The sequence below is a fragment of the Leptodactylus fuscus genome, chromosome 1, assembly GCF_031893055.1.
Source record: "Leptodactylus fuscus isolate aLepFus1 chromosome 1, aLepFus1.hap2, whole genome shotgun sequence".
Classification (NCBI taxonomy): Eukaryota; Metazoa; Chordata; class Amphibia; order Anura; family Leptodactylidae; genus Leptodactylus; species Leptodactylus fuscus.
Window position 1 is genome coordinate 24404206 of NC_134265.1, and position 14002 is coordinate 24418207.

General features: G+C 40.5%; 1 protein-coding gene across 4 annotated transcripts in view; it reads right to left on the minus strand.

Moving 5' to 3' along the window:
- WDR7 (WD repeat domain 7) overlaps positions 1–14002 on the minus strand; it is a 237946-nt gene that overhangs the window by 138004 nt on the left and 85940 nt on the right. For all 4 annotated transcript variants that reach the window (XM_075268327.1, XM_075268317.1, XM_075268308.1 and 1 more), the window contains 2 exons: positions 11446–11569; positions 4726–4839 (listed from right to left, as the gene is read on the minus strand). In XM_075268327.1, coding sequence (XP_075124428.1) covers positions 4726–4839; positions 11446–11569 — 238 coding nt within the window. The remainder of the gene's footprint in view (positions 1–4725; positions 4840–11445; positions 11570–14002) is intronic.

The following is a 14002-nucleotide window of genomic DNA, read 5'->3' on the forward strand; positions in this document are numbered from 1 at the left end:
CATAGGCCAATCCCCGCAAGGTTTCCAACAGGTGATTGCTTTGAAAATTTTACAGGTAGAACCGATGACAGATCTTGATGCCGTATGGGGGCTATACGGTGGCTCAGTGGTTAGCACTGCAGCCTAACAGAGCTGGAGTCCTGGGTTCCAATCCTGCCATGAACAACATCTGCAAGGAGTTTGTATGTTCTCCCCGCTTTTGCATTCTACAAAAAGACATACTGATAGGGGAAAAAAATGTACATTGTGATCCCTATATGGGGCTCACAATCTACGTTCTACAAATAAAAAAACAAGATCTTGATGTCATATGAAAGCTGAAAATCTGATCTTTCATAGGACACCAGAACAGTCATTCTATGTTTCATAGTGTTCAAGATAGTGACCCTAGCCTCAGCTTCTCTGCATTACACCCGGACTCCTAGTAAAAGCAATGAGGGACTTCAATTCTCAAAAGGGGAATAAGGGAAAGAATAAGGAAGTGCGCGATGTCACAGAAAGGAGCCAAAATCTAGGGGGGCCACACGGTGGCTCAGTGGTTAGCACTGCAGCCTTGCAGCGCTGGAGTCCTGGTGTTCAAATCCCACCAAGGGCAAAAAACCATCTGCATGGAGTTTGTATGTTCTCCCCGTGTTTGCATGGATTTCCAGCCCATATTCCAAAGACATACTGATAGGGAAAAATGTACATTGTGAGCTCTATGGGGGCTCACAATCTACATTAAAAGAAAAAAAAAAAAAAAAGAAAGGAGCCAAAATCTGTTCATGAAGTAGATTATACAATGTATTCATGATACTAATTTTTCCAGAAAAAATCAAAGTTTAGGAATACTTGAAGTGCACACGTCAGAAAATGAACAGAAATTCCTATTTCCACTGCCGTATCTCACAGCCAAATATGGCAGAGGAAGAGGAAAGCCAATGCAGATTACTGGTATTCTTTTGTGGCTTTCCTCTTCTGAGTATGACCAGATGAATAAGCAGGGACCCGAGCCGCGCAATCCCTCCAAAGATCGAGTAGAATTCTGATTTGATTTAGGTCATCATCGCCGAGCCATAACGTGTGTGTTTATGTATGTTCTGTCTATATATATTATATCTATCTCCTATCTATCTATCTCCTATCTATCTATCTATCTATCTATCTATCTATCTATCTCCTATCTATCTATCTATCTATCTATCTATCTATCTATCTCATATCTATCTATCTAATATCTATCTATCTATCTTGTCTATCTATCTATCTAATATCTATCTATCTCATATCTATCTATCTATCTATCTATCTATCTATCTATCTATCTATCTCATATCTATCTAACTATCTATCTATCTCATATCTATCTATCTCATATCTATCTATCTATCTCATATCTATCTATGTCATATCTATCTATCTAATATCTATCTATCTCATATCTATCTATCTATCTATCTATCTATCTATCTATCTGTCTGTCTATCTATCTCATATCTATCTATCTCATATCTATCTATCTATCTATCTATCTCCTATCTATCTATCTATCTATCTATCTATCTATCTATCTATGGTGGAGAAAGGTGGGTGGGCAGTTAAAAATAAACACACAGCCAAAAGACACGTTGCAGATAATGATGGCCTTTCTACTGTCTGGGGACTTCATTAGACTACCAGAAGTTTTCGGCCTCCCAAAGGTACGCTATATAATCCTTTTAACAAAAGAAGCTTGTTATATGGATCTCAACTGAACTGATACGATGCATTATGGTAAAGTGAACTAGACAACTATATCAACAGGCTAAATTAAAGTTTAATAAAGGAACACAACAACAGCATCACAACAACAACAAAAAAAATTATGGTCCAACGCAATCCCGAAATATAAAAAAAAAAAATACAAAAAGAATGAAAACAAATTTTAAAAATCCTAAAATATTAGGTAGGATCCACTGCTGGGGCCCCAATAATCACCAATCGAAGTAACAGCTCAGGGTTCAGTACGGGAACTATGGCCAACATGCTTACCATATTCTCAAAGACTGAGTGTGATTCGCGTAAAACCGGCCTATGAGTTTCCCTACACTGTCTCCGCAGGCGGAATTAAGCATTACATAGTAAAACCAGTGGACTGCTCAAATAACACATGAATATGCTTGTCTTCTATTATTAGAGACGTACAATATAGATTGCTCTCTACTCAGGTTATCTGATGGAGATCGGAAATGAAGGACTCTCCTCTATCAAAGTCTTATTAGGTCCTGCGCTGTCAGGTAGTTAAAAATTTAGTCGTTGGCTAAAATACTAAGAAAGTCCTCATTAGCCATTGAGGTTAACTGGATGGCTACCCTGTATACACTCTAATGGTAGTCTTATATGAGGTCACTGGGCTTACCCTTAAAGGGGTTGTCTAGGAATTACAGGCCTGAAAAGGTGAAAAATACAAAAAAAACCAACAAAAAAAAAACACCCAAACTCACCTGTCCCTGACGCTCCAGCCAATATTGTTGTCCACTGTAGTTGAAGACAGAGCGGACCAAGACGTGGGTACTATAACCCCTTCCCACCATCCCAAGTACGTTTTTGCATTTTTTTTTTGTTTTTTACTTCCAACATTCCAAATTCTATAACTGTTTAATATCTCTGTTCACAAAGTCACATGAAGGCTTGTCCGACCTGATGGTGGTGGTGGAGGGGAGTAAAAGTAAAGCACACAGCCAAAAGGCATAAACATCTGCAAGGCCAACTCATAGAATCTCATGGCTTCCAGTACCACTGCTATGCCGATAACACCCAAATCTACATCTCTGGACCAGACATTACCTCCCTGCTGGCCAGAGTTCAAGATTATTTAGCGGCCGTAGCCTCCTTTCTCTCCTCCCGTTTTCTCAAACTGATCATGGAGAAAACTGAGTTCATCATCTTCGCCCCACCCCATATGGCCTCTCCAAGCGACCCATCTATCAAAGTCAATGGAACCACAATTACCCCTGTCCCACGGGCCCGATGCCTTGGGGTATCCCTGGACTCTGACCTATCCTTCAAGCCACATATTCAAACCCTCAACACCTCCTGCCGCCTCCAACTCAAGAACATCCATCGAATCCGCTCCTTCCTCACCCCTGAAACCACTAAGATGCTTGTCCAGGCCCTCATAATCTCCCGCCTAAACTACTGCAACACCCTTCTCCATGGACTCCCAGCTAACACCCTCGCCCCCCTCCAGTCCACCCTAAACTGCGCTGCTCGCTTAATCCACCTCACCCCCCGATCTTCATCGGCTGCTCCCCTCTGCCAGTCCCTCCACTGACTACCTATAGCCCAGCGAATTGAGTTCAAGCTACTAACGCTAACATACAAAGCCATCCACACCCTGTCCCCTCCATATATCTCTGACCTCATCTCCCGCTACCTGCCCACACGTAACCTCAGATCCTCCAATGACCTCCTACTCCGCTCTGCCCTCATCCGCTCCTCACACAACCGTCTCCAAGATTTCTCCCGTGCATCCCCCATACTCTGGAACTCCTTACCAAGACACATAAGACTGACCCCCACAATTACAGGATTCAAGAAGGCCCTGAAGACTCCCCTATTCAGGAAGGCCTACAACCTCCAATAACACTATCACCGCACTGCCATCTGTACAGTCTCCCCCTCTCCTTCTGTCTCTACCCCCTTCCCCCATAGATTGTAAGCCCTCGCGGGCAGGGCCCTCTACCCCACTGTGCCAGTCGGTCATTGTTAGTATTATATCTACCTGTATATTCTGTGTACTGTATGTAACCCCCAAATGTAAAGCACCATGGAATTAATATAATAATGTACAGCACCATGGAATTAATATAATAATGTAAAGCACCATGGAATTAATATAATAATGTAAAGCACAATGGAATTAATATAATAATGTAAAGCACCATGGAATTAATATAATAATGTACAGCACCATGGAATTAATATAATAATGTACAGCACCATGGAATTAATATAATAATGTAAAGCACCATGGAATTAATATAATAATGTAAAGCACCATGGAATTAATATAATAATGTACAGCACCATGGAATTAATATAATAATGTAAAGCACCATGGAATTAATATAATAATGTAAAGCATCATGGAATTAATATAATAATGTAAAGCACAATGGAATTAATATAATAATGTAAAGCACAATGGAATTAATATAATAATGTAAAGCACCATGGAATTAATATAATAATGTACAGCACCATGGAATTAATATAATAATGTACAGCACCATGGAATTAATATAATAATGTAAAGCACCATGGAATTAATATAATAATGTAAAGCACCATGGAATTAATATAATAATGTAAAGCACAATGGAATTAATATAATAATGTAAAGCACAATGGAATTAATATAATAATGTAAAGCACCATGGAATTAATATAATAATGTAAAGCACCATGGGATTAATATAATAATGTACAGCACCATGGAATTAATATAATAATGTACAGCACCATGGAATTAATATAATAATGTACAGCACCATGGAATTAATATAATAATGTAAAGCACCATGGAATTAATATAATAATGTAAAGCACCATGGAATTAATATAATAATCTAAAGCACCATGGAATTAATATAATAATGTAAAGCACCATGGAATTAATTTTTTAGGCACAGTTTTTGTCCATTGCATGTGAAAACGGCCTGTGTGACATAAACCATAAAAAAAAAAAAAAAAAAAAAAAATTACCTGCTGCAAGATCATCATCCACAAGATCATGTTCTTCCTCCTGAACTTTCACCTCCGACCCTGCAGACTCAGGACTGGCATTGCCGGCCTGTATAGATTCTGCCGTCACCCCAGCTGAAAAGAAAAAATTCAAACAGAATAATTATCAAATAAATATAAAAATATTATATAAAAAATATTAATAAATAATAATAAAATAAGACTTTTCAAATACAAAGATGATACCACAAAAATAGGGGCTCCCCCCAAAAAATCTATAAAATATAAAAACAAATACTAAAAAAAATAATAATTAAATAATAGAAAATATAATAATACTAATACTAATAATACTAATAATAATAATAATATTATTATTATTATTAAATATTGCTAATAATAAAAAATAATCTGTTTTAGTCTTTGCATTAATTAGAAATCCCTGTGTGCTGGGATCTTGGAGGATGCCATACGTCTCCGAGCTCCGGACATCCATAATAAATGTAAAATCACATGATTAGGTGTTTAAGATAAAACTCTTCCTGTCCCGCAGATGCTGCTCATACATTGTTAATATGTAAGACGTAGAGAGCTGACACAGGAGCGCTGCACGCTGACCACAGACATGAATAATGACCTTTGAACAGCGCTGCAGAATATGTCAGCTACATATAAATAAAAGATAAAAAAAAATAATAATACCACACTTGACCTTCCTTGATGTCAGATAAATAATTCTGTGTGTACAGGCGCTTACAAAAGCAAAGGGGAAAAAGATGTATACAAACACGTAACAAAATGTATCAATGAAAATTCTGCTTAGTCCCCGCCCACGTCTTGTCAGTGCCAGTCAGCAGCATCTACAGGGCTACAGATACGCACAAAGAGAACATCGTACCTGTAGCCCGACTCCATATCTAATAGGGAACCCTGAAATACACATGTGCCATAGTGGTAAGTAGAATGGGTGGTGGGCAAGCTTATCGAAATTGGGATAAGGCTTCATGCACACTTAAAGAGGACCTTTCATCAGATTGGGCACAGGCAGTTCCATATACTGCTGGAAAGCCGACAGTGCGCTGAATTCAGCGGACTATCGGCTTTTTCGATCTGTGCCCCGGGTATAGCGTCACCGGTCCCGGTACCGTAGCGCTTTAGTGTCATTCAGGTACGCCCTTCTTCAAAGCAGCGCCTATCGCGCTGTGCTGTGTGAGCGGTGAGGAACGCCCCCCTCCCCTCCTGATAATACTCGTATATGGATGAGCACTGTGAGCAGAGGGAGGGGGCGTTCCTCCCCGCTCACACTGTACAGCGCAATAGGCGCTGCTGTGGAGAAGGACGTTCCTGACTGACTGTAAAGAGCTACGGTACCGGGACCAATAGCTCTTCACCCGGGGCACAGATCGGGAAAGCCGACAGTGCGTTGAATTCAGCTCCCTGTCGGCTTTCCAGCAGTATATAGAACTGACTGTGCCCAATCTGATGAAAGGTCCTCTTTAACTTGTACAGAGTTGTAACATGGAATCCATAATGATATAAGACCCTACCAGTGGCGTAACTAGGAACGGCGGGGCCCCGTAGTGACCCCTGCACACAGTATTATCCCCCATAGTGGCCCCTGCGCACAGTATTATGTCCCATAGTGGCCCCTGCACACAGTATTATGTCCAATAGTGGCCCCTGCACACAGTATTATGCTCCACTGTGGACACCCATAAACAATTATGGTCTGGGGTAACATAAAAAACACTGTTACTCACCTCTCCCCGACTCCACTGCAGTTTTTGGTGGTGTCAGCCATCTTCAATGACGTTCAGACGTCACATGACCCAGGACGTAGGCCTCGGTCATGTGACGCCAGGGACGTCACACAACTAGGCCCGAAGCCTGTCTGGATCAAGGAGAGGTAAGTAACAATGTTTTTTCCACCTTCTCCAGCCTAATTAAAAAAAATAAACTTTTTGCATAGACAACCCCTTTAAGGAAAATTAATGTATTATGAAGCCTGGAAAACCCATTTAATGTGACCCTCCAGACTCCCTTTTAACAATACTCCGTATACTGTATGTGTACTAGATTCCCAAAAATAGTGCTATATCACTACTGCTTGAGTTTCTCTGTCCTTACTTTTCTCCACTGTCCATATATGGTGTTCCTGCTAGGTGTGAAATAGACTTGTGTTTATACACAGGAGCCAATCAAAGGAGTCATAGTCACAGGGAGGCGGGGCACAGTTACTACAACTGAACCAATAATGAGACAGGAGGCGTGTCTCAGACTACCTCACACTCCTTATTGGCACTGCATCCAAACTGTAGTCACAAATCACAACTATCCTAATGGATCGCGGCTAGAAAAAAAAAGGAGCAAAATATGAAGACAACAAGTAGGTAATCATTCCCATGCATATAATTTATGAGGTCATGAATGTTCATTTTAAAAACTAATCAGTCACCAGGTCTAGAAACCCCAATGACATCCATCATTTGATCGGTGTTGTCACCCTGAGCAGTTTGGTATTTTGTTTGTCCAAATCTGTTCAGCCGTTCCAAAAATATAAGCCTTTTCATTGTTGATGCAGATTAAGTGGGCGGTAACACTGAGCCCCCGCCCCCAGAGAAACCACAGTGTTACCGCCCACTTGGTTAGTAGATGCAATCTGCATCAACACTAAAAGGGCTTATATCTTTGGAATATCTAAACAGATTTAGATAAACAAAACACCAAAATGTTCAGGGTGACAGCGCCGAACAGATGGTGTAGGTTATTACGAATTTCGGATTTAAAAACAAGGCCCCTTTAAGGACTATTTTGGTGTTATTTTATTTTGAGGGGTAAATATAACAACTATCAAAAATATGAAATGCTATATATATTTTAAAGAGCATAAATAATATACCCAAATTGTAGCTCCGCCATAAGGCCTCTAGAAGTAACACGTAACGCGCCTGCTTTACCGGGTCATCTACATTTTTAGATGCTTACACGTGCCATGTATTAATCACGCCCCGCGTCTTACTCCTTCAATCCTCACTCGGCGGGATATTGCTGATGATTATTAATATTGCGGTCTCGTACAAATGGCTCGGGTCACATCCTGATCAATCCCAATAAAACAAGGCAGGTTCGGAGGATTTTTTTTTTTTTTCGCCTCTTGCATTGGAACAATTTAACATGTGCATAACCGAGACTGATATTGTTGATCTCCAGGGTTTTACAGAGGTCACTTCTTTTTATTTTATTGTAAATTCAATACAAGCTCCTAAGTGAGAGCAGAGTAGAAAAGAATGCGGCCATTAAACTCAAAGGACGGCAAGAAATTGCTCTTTGGATCCTCAAAAAAAATTTTTAAACCGTTTGTGGGGGAGGAGGGACGGACAATTTTTTTTTTCGAACTGAACAGGAACTCTAATAAGCGGAATAATTATTTTAACACTATTGATTGACAATCTTTATACAAGCCTCACTCCTGTTATCACAATGTAGGAATGAACGATTCGACAATCGCGGTAAAAATCGAGGAAGAATAAAAGGAAGAAAAAAAATGTTATACGATATTGTACTGGATAGGCCAATAAAATTCTACAAATCAATAGCAAGCTAAAAAATATGTCATCTAAATAGAAATCACATTTTTATGAGCGCAGGTAAAAAAAAAATTGCAAAAAAATAAAAAGTAATAATAAAAAATACCGTATACTGTATATTTATATATAATATTATATATATATATATATATATATATATATATATATATATATATATATATATATATTTTTTTTATTATTATATGTGGTCACTCATTTTTTTTCTGGTAATTGTATTATAATATATAATATTATTTATAATATCATTGGATATAAAAAATATTTTTAAAGTAAATAAAATAAACTGGAGTGGTAGTTTAAAAAAAAAATATTTTTTAAAAATGACATATTACAATTTTTTTTTTTTATTCTATATGTGACCTTCAAGAAAAAAAAAATTAAATTATTTAAAAACTTAGATTTATAAAATTATATAAAAATTGCACACATTATAAATATTTTTCTCCCCATGGCAACACAATGGAATGTAAGTACATTATAATAATGTGGAACATAAATGTTTATTTTTTTTTAATTTTATTACTACATGCAAGCTTCAAGAATTTTTTATTTATTTTTTTTTAAATTGCATGCATTATAAATAAAAAAAATTCTCCCTATGGCAACACCATGGTACGTAAGTGCATGATAATAATGTAGAAACATAAATTTTTAGTTTTTTTTATTTTTTATTACTACTTGTGATATTCAAGAAAAAAATTAAATTAAAAAATTGTATGTATAAATATTACACAATGGCATTTTAAAATAATGTCGGAACTATTTTTTTTTTTTTTTTTTTTTTACTACATGAGACCTTCAAGAATTTTTTTTTTTTTTTTTTTTTTATTACTACTTGTGACATTCAAGAAAAAAATTAAAATAAATTTTTTTTATGTATTATAGATATTATACAATGGCACTTTTGAATAATGTTGAAACTATTTTTTATTTTTTTTACGAGACCTTCAAGGAAAAAAAATAAAAAAAATTGCATACACCGTATTATAGATATTATTCAATGGCACCTTAGAATAATTCTGGAACATGCATGTTTTTTAAAAAAAATTATTACATGTGACCAAGAAAATTAAAAAATAAATAATTGTACACATTATGAATATTATATTATTTACCTCCCTATGGCAACACAATGGCACATTAGGGCTGTAGAATAATGCAGAAATATACAGTAAACGGTTGCGAGAAGACTGTCGGGGAGGGGAGGTAAATTTATAGGAAGCGAGATCTCTGCGGTGAGTGACCAGTACTGCCGAAGCTTTCCCTGCAATGCCATGACAGACAGACTGACTGCCTCACATTAATTCATTTCACACCACTGCTATCGATCGGCAGACTGTTCCCTGGTCTCTCTCCACACATTGCCTGTCTGGCTGCCTGCATCCACATCAGCACATGCACACAAAGGCCGCAGCAACATAACCTTTTACTCTCCTTTAAAGGCGCAGCAAATTTTTTTAATCGTTTTCTTCCCCCAATAAAAAAAACTAATAAACAAGAAATTGGGTGAAGGTTTTTGTCCTTCTTCCAATGGGGTTCAACCCTCTTTCTTGACCTATATGTAAATGTTACGGAGTCTGGTTTATTTAGCAAATTCGTTTATGGGTTTTGTATTTTGTGTACTGTTCAGGTTTTGGTCGCATCTGTTAGAGACGTTTTCCTCCGATGGTTTTAAAAACAACAAACACCCGACGGACGCCATTGTGGTCTATGGGGTTTGCTGGGTTGTGTGTGTAACCTTTAGTGATCTGACCTGAACAATGGAGATGCAATGCTACTGTGAACCTACATTTGGGTTTCCGTTTGGCGACCACCCGAACGGAAACCTATACGCAATAAAAAGCGGTTATCTGGGAAACTTATGGACCCCATAGACTATAATGGGGTCCATGTGGTTTCCGCAAGCAGCACTTTTCTCTCCAAATGATTCTTGCAAAAACCACACGGGCCCCATTACAGTCTATGGGGTCCATATAGTTTCCTTAGGTAACCGCTTTTTAATGCATATAGGTTTCCATTCTGGGGGAAGGGGGGTCCCCAAGCAAACTCCCCGAACGGAAACCCAAACACAGATGTCCATAGGGTCTTAATGCGGCCATATGTTAGCAACCGTCTTACTGTCGCAATACCCAATTCTCCACCAATTCTACTAAACATAGAATGCCCAAGCCATGGAGAACGGATATATGTAAAGTCGAAGATTTGATAAGTATTTTGGCATGCGTTCCGTACTGCGATCAGTGTTCATTCCGTCTCCCGTGCAACCCCATTCCAATTTTCAGGGAATTTCTGGGACTTTATAATGGCATCGGAGATCGACTGCTTGAAGCAGCGGCGCCTGCGGTCCGCCGTTCCGTAGAAATATCGTTTTTTTTACCGGTATGCAAATGAGTTCTCTTGCGCTGAAATGGCAATGGGGGCGTCCCCACTGCTGCCAGAGAACGCTCTCCAGCAATGCCTCCATCTTCAGCTACACATCCTCCCCTTCTCTCGTCGTCTTCCGTCTGGTCTGGGTCAACTACGACGCCTGCACAGTGAGACACAAGTAGAGCCGAGTGCGCATGCCGGCCGGCGGCCATTTTTGGGAGGCCGTTCTTGCTCTTGTAGTTCAATACAAGAGCGACCTCCCAAAAATGGCCGCCGGCCGGCACGCACACTCAGCTCTACTTGTGTCTTACTGGCGGAGCCGACTGTACAGGCGTCCGAGTTGACCCAGACGGAAGACGACGAGAGAAGGGGAGGATGCAGCTGAAGATGGAGGCGTCGCTGGAGAGAGTTCCCTAGCAGCAGTGGGGACGCCCCCATTGCTGTTTGAGCACTAGGGCCCACCCCCAATGCTGCACGAGAACTCATATCCATACTGGTAAAAAAACGTTATTTCTATGGAACGGCAGACCGGAGGCGACTGAGCAAGGTAGGAGACGAATAGCCTTTCTTAAGGCTATTCCGAGGTGGTAAATAGAAAAAAAATGTTGATTTAGTGGTAGAATCCCTTTAACTCCATGCATGGATGTGGCTGGAATGTCGGCCGCGCATGAATGTAAATGATCATTGAACGTACAGATATAACACCATAACATGCCAAACAGCAGCAAAAACAGATTCTTTGTCGAAGGTATACATATAAACTTACGTGACATGATGGTGTCCACATACTGAGGTAAATAAGGGGCCCAGAAATCAATCGTCTCCTTACGTCCCGACTGTCCGATCCGTCGCAGTTCTGCCAATAACAGGGCCTGAGCGGCTTCCCGCACCTGCAACCAAAGAAAAGAGGATTAACCCTCAATGGACTGACATTGGATTGAGATGCTCTGGCTGTTGCTTTCCATGTGAACGTTTTTATTGGGTGCACCAGGTCACACGGCGATTGTACAGAATTTTTTATGGCTCCGTGACTCCTGACTACACGAACATTCTTCATTAAAGAACACCGGCTGTTTTGTGTTTACAGCTCCTAGGCAGTCTCATGAATCTCCATGATATGGTAACAGACAACTGAATCCGGTGACGTCTGATTACACTCCCTATTATCCGTCCTCAGTTTCCTGCTTATCCCCAAATATATGTCAGGAAAAAGTTATATGGAAGGGAATATGGCTGGATCTTCTACGAATATGGTCCTTCAACCAAAAATGGTTGTGACTTCTTCATCAATGTAAATTAATGGAGTCACATTGTGACCCCGAAAGTTCTGAGACTGTGACCTCTAGCTGCAAAAAAAAAAAATCCAGCAGTGCTTGATCAGTTTGTGAGAACGGCTAGATGTTGAGGTCGCAGCACTCTCATGGCAGCAACGTCACTCCATTCACTTATATAGCCAATGTTTGGTCATGTGACAAATAGGGTTGAGCGATCGTGTTCGGAAAAGATCGGATTCCTATCGGCGATCGAGAAAATTTCACGATCGCGATCGGAATTCCGAACACAATCTTTTTAGGTGGGATCGAGATCGGTGATTATTTCCCACAATGCTTTGCTACTGGCCAAGCATTGTGGGAAAAGCTAACAATATTAGCTTTCACACTGAGTATACGCGGAGTGTATACTCAGAGTGAAGGCTCCGCTGCGGTTCCATAGGAATGAATGGAAGCAGCCGGCACACAGCCTTAACCCCTTGCGCGCCGGCTGCGTCCATTCATTCTAATGGGAGACTAGCTAACATCTCTATTAGCTACTTACCTGCAGAGATGGCTGCTCCGGTGCCCAGTGTTCTCGTTCTTCTTCGCCTCGCTTCCCCCACCTCCCAGGTTAGTGTTAGGGTGCATTCACACTACGTTTCCTGAAGCTTATTCTGAACGTAAAACACGTTCAGAATAAGCGGCGTATAAAGCAGCTCCATTCATCTCTATGGGAGCCGGCATACGAGCGCTCCCCATAGAAATGAATGGGCTGCTTCTTTCACTGCGAGCAGTCCCATTGAAGTGAATGGGAAGTGCCCGCGTATACGGCTAGCTCTGCTCATGCCGAGCCGTACACACCGGCACTTCCCATTCACTTCAATGGGACTGCTCGCAGTGAAAGAAGCAGCCCATTCATTTCTATGGGGAGCGCTCGTATGCCGGCTCCCATAGAGATGAATGGAGCTGCTTTATACGCCGCTTATTCTGAACGTGTTTTACGTTCAGAATAAGCTTCAGGAAACATAGTGTGAATGCACCCTTAAAGAGCTAGGAAGAAGGCGGGGCTTGTGGCTTAGGAGAGTGTGGGCGGGTACTGGGAGGGGAGGCGTGACGTCTCCTCTCCCAGTACCCGCCCACACTCTCCTAACCTGGGAGGCAGGGGGCAGCGAGGCGAAGAAGAACGAGAACACCGGGCACCGGAGCAACCATCTCTGCAGGTAAGTGGACACCAGGGGGGACTATGTAGCCAGAGGATTAAAAAAAAAAATTCTGTGGCTACTTAGTGCTTAAAAAAATTCACTACACAGTGTGGATTGTAACAATTAAAGCGTTCAATTGTTAGAGTCCATGTTGTATAGTGAATAGGATTGTTTTTAAAATCCGATCTCCGATTAGTAAAAAAAAATCCCATTGACTTGCACTAAGCACTGCGATTCTTTCACCATGGTAAATGAATGGAGACACAGTGCTGCCTCGATGTGTTGCGACTGCAGCTTCTACTCACAAAGTAATGGATTTTTTTGCAGCTAGAAGTTACAGTCTCAGCACCCTCAGGGGCGCAATGTGACTCCGTTCACATACAGCGGTGAAGAAGACATAAAACGGTCAAAAAATCCTCAACAAAGACTATTTTCAGCTGAAACCCCATATTGCAGAAACGCCGCTTTTTTGTTGTTGCGGATTTTGCTGCAGTTTTTTGAGCCAGAGCCAGGAGTGGCTTGATCAGAAGGGAGAAGTATAAGGACATCCTATGTATTTCCCATTCCTTTGGTAGCTATTCTTGGCTTTGGCTCAAAAAACCACAACAAAAAAGCTGCATTTCCGCAACGCGGGGCGTCAGCCTTAAAGATATTTTCACGGCAGCCGTACTGAAGCCAATGAATATGGCAGCAACGGTGTACACAGATCAACACTTATCGTGACGGAGACAGATGCCTTCTTTATACATAAGCAGGAGACATGTTCGTGTCAAGGGACAAGATTATTTTCAACCTGCTGCAAATAAGGAAGCAAGTAAAAAATAAAGCCAAACAAGGGCCGCGAATGATCCAATTAAAAATGATTTGT